The 4095-nt window shown below is 46.0% G+C and overlaps 1 protein-coding gene across 1 annotated transcript; it reads right to left on the bottom strand.

Moving 5' to 3' along the window:
* Nucleotides 1-2684: 2684 nt before the first annotated feature.
* On the bottom strand, nucleotides 2685-3436 carry LOC136516237 (protein GAMETE EXPRESSED 1-like). Its single transcript, XM_066509597.1, has 3 exons — nucleotides 3380-3436; nucleotides 3095-3281; nucleotides 2685-2929 (listed from the first exon to the last, which is right to left on the bottom strand). The coding sequence occupies exons 1-3, from the start codon at nucleotides 3434-3436 to the stop codon at nucleotides 2769-2771; spliced, it is 405 nt and encodes a 134-aa protein (XP_066365694.1). The 3' UTR covers nucleotides 2685-2768.
* Between the last annotated feature and the right edge of the window lie 659 nt (nucleotides 3437-4095).

The raw sequence follows: 4095 nt of genomic DNA, 5'->3' as shown, positions 1-4095 counted from the left end.
AAAGTGCATCAGGGAGTTTGTCCTTCCATCCCTTACCCATTTCATCTATGGACTTTTGCAGAATATTCTTGATTTGCTTGTTAGATGTTTCTGCCTGACTGCTAGTTTGGGGATGGTATGGCGTTGTGATGTTATGACGAACTCCATGTTCTGCTAGGTACTTCCAGAAGACTTTATCTATGAAATGGGATCCTCCATCGCTTATGACCATCCAGGATGTACCAAAGCGAGGAAATATGACTTCGTGGAACATTCTCTTGGCATGTTTTGAATCGGCAGTTCGACATGGTATTGCTTCTACCCATTTGGATACATAGTCCATAGCCACCAAAATGTACTCACAGTTCTTGGACTTAGGGAATGGCCCCATGAAATCAATCCCCCACACATCAAATAGTTCTACTTGGAGGTTGTTCATGAGAGGCATTGCATCTCGTGAGTTAATGTTCCCTTGTTTTTGACATCGGTGGCATCTCCTGACAAATTCCTTTGTATCTTCATACATCGTTGGCCAGAAAAAGCCACTTTGCTAGATCTTGGCATTTGTCTGGAATGCTCCATAATGTCCTCCATATGGTGAGGCATGACATCTCTCCATAATCTTAGTAGCCTCATCCATAGGGACACATCTTCTCAACAATCCATCAGCGCAAACTCGGTATAGATATGGCTCATCCCACAGGTAAAAACGACTCTCATGGATCAACTTTCTTTTGTTCTCACTAGGTGGGACATAGCCTGTCACTATAAAATTCACGATGTTTGCATACCATGGATCAGAGTCTATTATCTTGAGTAGGGTGTCATCCCTTAGGTAATCATTGATGGGTAGCTCATGTGTTTCCTTAAACTAAAGTCTAGACAAGTGGTCAGCTACCGAGTTTTCTACTCCCTTTTTATCTCTTATTTCTATTTTAAACTCTTGGAGTAGGAGGATCCATCGAATTAGCCGAGGCTTAGCATCTTTCTTAGTGAGGAGGTACTTGAGAGCAGCATGATCTGTATAAATGATTACCTTTGCCCCCACTAAGTAAGATCTAAACTTGTCTATAGCAAAGACAACAACCAATAGCTCTTTTTCAGTGGTAGCATAGTTGAGCTGAGGTCCAGCCAAGGTTTTGCTAGCGTAGGATATGGCATAATACTTCTTATCCTTGGTTTGGCCTACACTGGCTCCAACCGCAAAGTCGCTAGCATCACACATGATCTCAAAAGGAAGCTTCCAGTCAGGTGGTTGAATAATTAGAGCTGAGACGACTGCCTTTTTAAGGATTTGAAAGGCTTTATGGCACTCATCATTAAAGATGAAAGGTGCATCCTTAGCTAGGAGACTAGTTAGGGGTCTAGCAATTTGAGAGAAATCTTTAATAAAGTGCCTGTAGAACCCCGCATGTCCTAGGAAGCTGTGAATTCCTTTCACATTCGTGGGAGGTGGAAGTTGTTCAATAACTTCAATCTTTGCTCTATCCACTTCTATCCCACGCTCAGACACCTTGTGTCCTATCACAATTCCTTCCCGAACCATAAAATGGCATTTCTCCTAGTTCAGGACTAAGTGCTTTTCTTCACACCGTTGTAAGACTTTCTCTAAATTCTCCAAACAATCATCGAAGGTTTTGCCATAGACACTAAAGTCATCCATGAACACCTCCATGATTTTCTCAATCATGTCGGAGAATATAGACATCATGCACCATTGGAAAGAAGCTAGAGCATTGCACAACCTGAACGACATTCATCGGTGCGCATAAGTTCCATATGGGCAAGTGAAAGTAGTCTTACCCTTTGGTCATTTGGGTGGATTGGGATTGATGATACCCGGAATACCCATCAAGAAAACAAAAGAAGGAATGATTCGCGAGACGTTCTAACATCTCGTCAATGAATGGCAATGGGAAGTGGTCCTTCTTAGTGACCTTGTTCAGCTTCTGGTAGTCAATGCACATCCGCCACCCAGTGACAGTTCATTGAGGAATGAGTTCATTCTTCTTATTCCTAACAACTGTCATTCCTCCTTTCTTTGGCACAACTTGGACAGGGCTAACCCACTCACTATGAGGCACAAGATAAATAATCCTAGTGTGCAGGAGTTTAAGGACCTCTTTCTTAACAACTTCTCGCATAGCGTTGTTAAGTCTCCGCTGTGGCTCCCTTGAAGGTGTGCAATCAGGCTCAATAGGGATGCGATGAGTACAAAGAGTGGGGCTAATGCCCTTGAGGTCTTGGAGTGAGTAGCCTATAACGGATCTATGTCTTTCAAGTAGGCGCTAGTAGGCGCTTTTGAAACCAGCCGAGGACCAAATTTGTCTGGTTTTGATAGTTGGAGGGTGTTTCTTGACCGGTTTTATAGTTGAAGGTTGAAAATCGAACTTCGGCGCGAGTTGAGGGTTGGAAAGTGTATTTTACCCTTTTAATAATATATAATGGATGAACATCCGCCTTGATCATCCCCTTAAGTGAAGAATCTAACCAAGCTATTACAGGACACAAATGCTTATAGCAAAATCAGTCTCATAGGCCAAATAAACTTAGTTTGTAACCCTAAAAACATAAGACCACCCATGGGAGGCGAAGAAGGCCATTGGTGCGGAGTCCAAAAATAATGTGCGAGAAGTAAAGATGACACGTCCTTTCTTATCATCACAACGCTACAATTGAATACAAGCATCATATCTCCCATGTGAAGTCTATGACTTAACCCAAACGTTCATTACGAAGAATCTAACCAGTTGAGCCGCGCTTAGCTTTTACATGTATAATTCCTTACTCTAGCCCCTCTTGTATGTGACGATGGAGTGCAGGATGTGAACGGTGGCAGCGGCGAATAACACCGATCTGAGCAGCAACACCATGGACAACTGAGTGCTATAGTCGTCGTCAGCTCCGAGTTTGATGACTCCAGACTCCAGCATTACCGAAGCACAGAGACCTGGAAGGGAAAGATCATGCACATGCATATCGCAGCAGGGGTGAGGTGAGCACGCACGCATGTCAGATACTCAGATTAGAAACATGTCTGCTAGCTGAACGGTGTTTGTTTAAATAGCAGCAGCAGCCTCATGCTAGTTCATCAGAGTGTCTGAATGGCATGCACCAAGACAGAGGTGGCCCCTGATGCGGAGCGTCTGCTCGGCTGTGGTGGACATGTACAGGAGGAAGGCGACGCAGCAGTAGAAGAAGAAGGTCCGGATGAGCCGGGACTGGGAGTCCACGAGGATGGCCATGTGGAGGACGTTCTCCAGTGCAGCAGAGATGTTGGCCTGCATCGCTGTGAACTCTTGCTGCATATGTAAAGGCTGTATGTATGAGAGAGATACTCCTGCGTTGGGAGGGACTTGGGAAGAAGAAAGAAGATGGCAGAGGACCGTGCGTAACGTACCTGATTTTCCAGTATGGATTGGAAGTTGCTGCGGATCTCCTCCTCTTGACGAGCCATCAGCTCCTCCTCCTCCTCCTCCTGCGCGAGCTTCTGGTTCTGGTTCCGGAGACGGTGGGAGCGCTCCACGATGGTCTCCAGCACCTTACTGCGGCAGTGGCACCGCAGCAACAAGATAAGATAGATCATGGATTGAGAGCAAAAGAAAATTAATTAAACCAATAATTAATTAAGATGGTCATCAGGAACGTACGTTGGTGTTGGTCTCGAAGCAGCTGGTGAGGTTCCAGGCGAGCCTCACCTCATCCTGATGCCGCTCCTTGCTTGTCGGCTATGATGTATGGCGTTTCGTCGTCGGTTTGCTTGGAGGAGGAGGTCCTGCTGCTCCACGAGACGGCGCCGGTTGCAGGTTCCCGGGAAACTGGAAGAGGTGGGCGCATCGATCTGTGGAAGGGAAGCGGCCGGCGGCGTGCGCAGCGGAAGCGGGAGATACATGCATGCATGATATCGTTGCGAGGCTTTGACTCAGGCGCACGCACCAACGGTACACCTACGCCATTACCGAATTCTCATGTGTCCTCGTATTGGGAACCATTGGATTCACACCAGGATACATACACAATAGGAGAGACATCTCCTGCTTTGCACGTATCCTAGTGCGAATCCATCGGTTCACAACAGTGTGAGGGCACGTGCCCTTGGGCAAAATTTACTTTCTC

This window comes from Miscanthus floridulus, chromosome 17 (assembly GCF_019320115.1).
Source record: "Miscanthus floridulus cultivar M001 chromosome 17, ASM1932011v1, whole genome shotgun sequence".
Taxonomy (NCBI): domain Eukaryota; kingdom Viridiplantae; phylum Streptophyta; class Magnoliopsida; order Poales; family Poaceae; genus Miscanthus; species Miscanthus floridulus.
The sequence above is the reverse complement of the archived record's forward strand: the minus strand, read 5'-3'. Positions and strand labels throughout refer to the sequence as shown.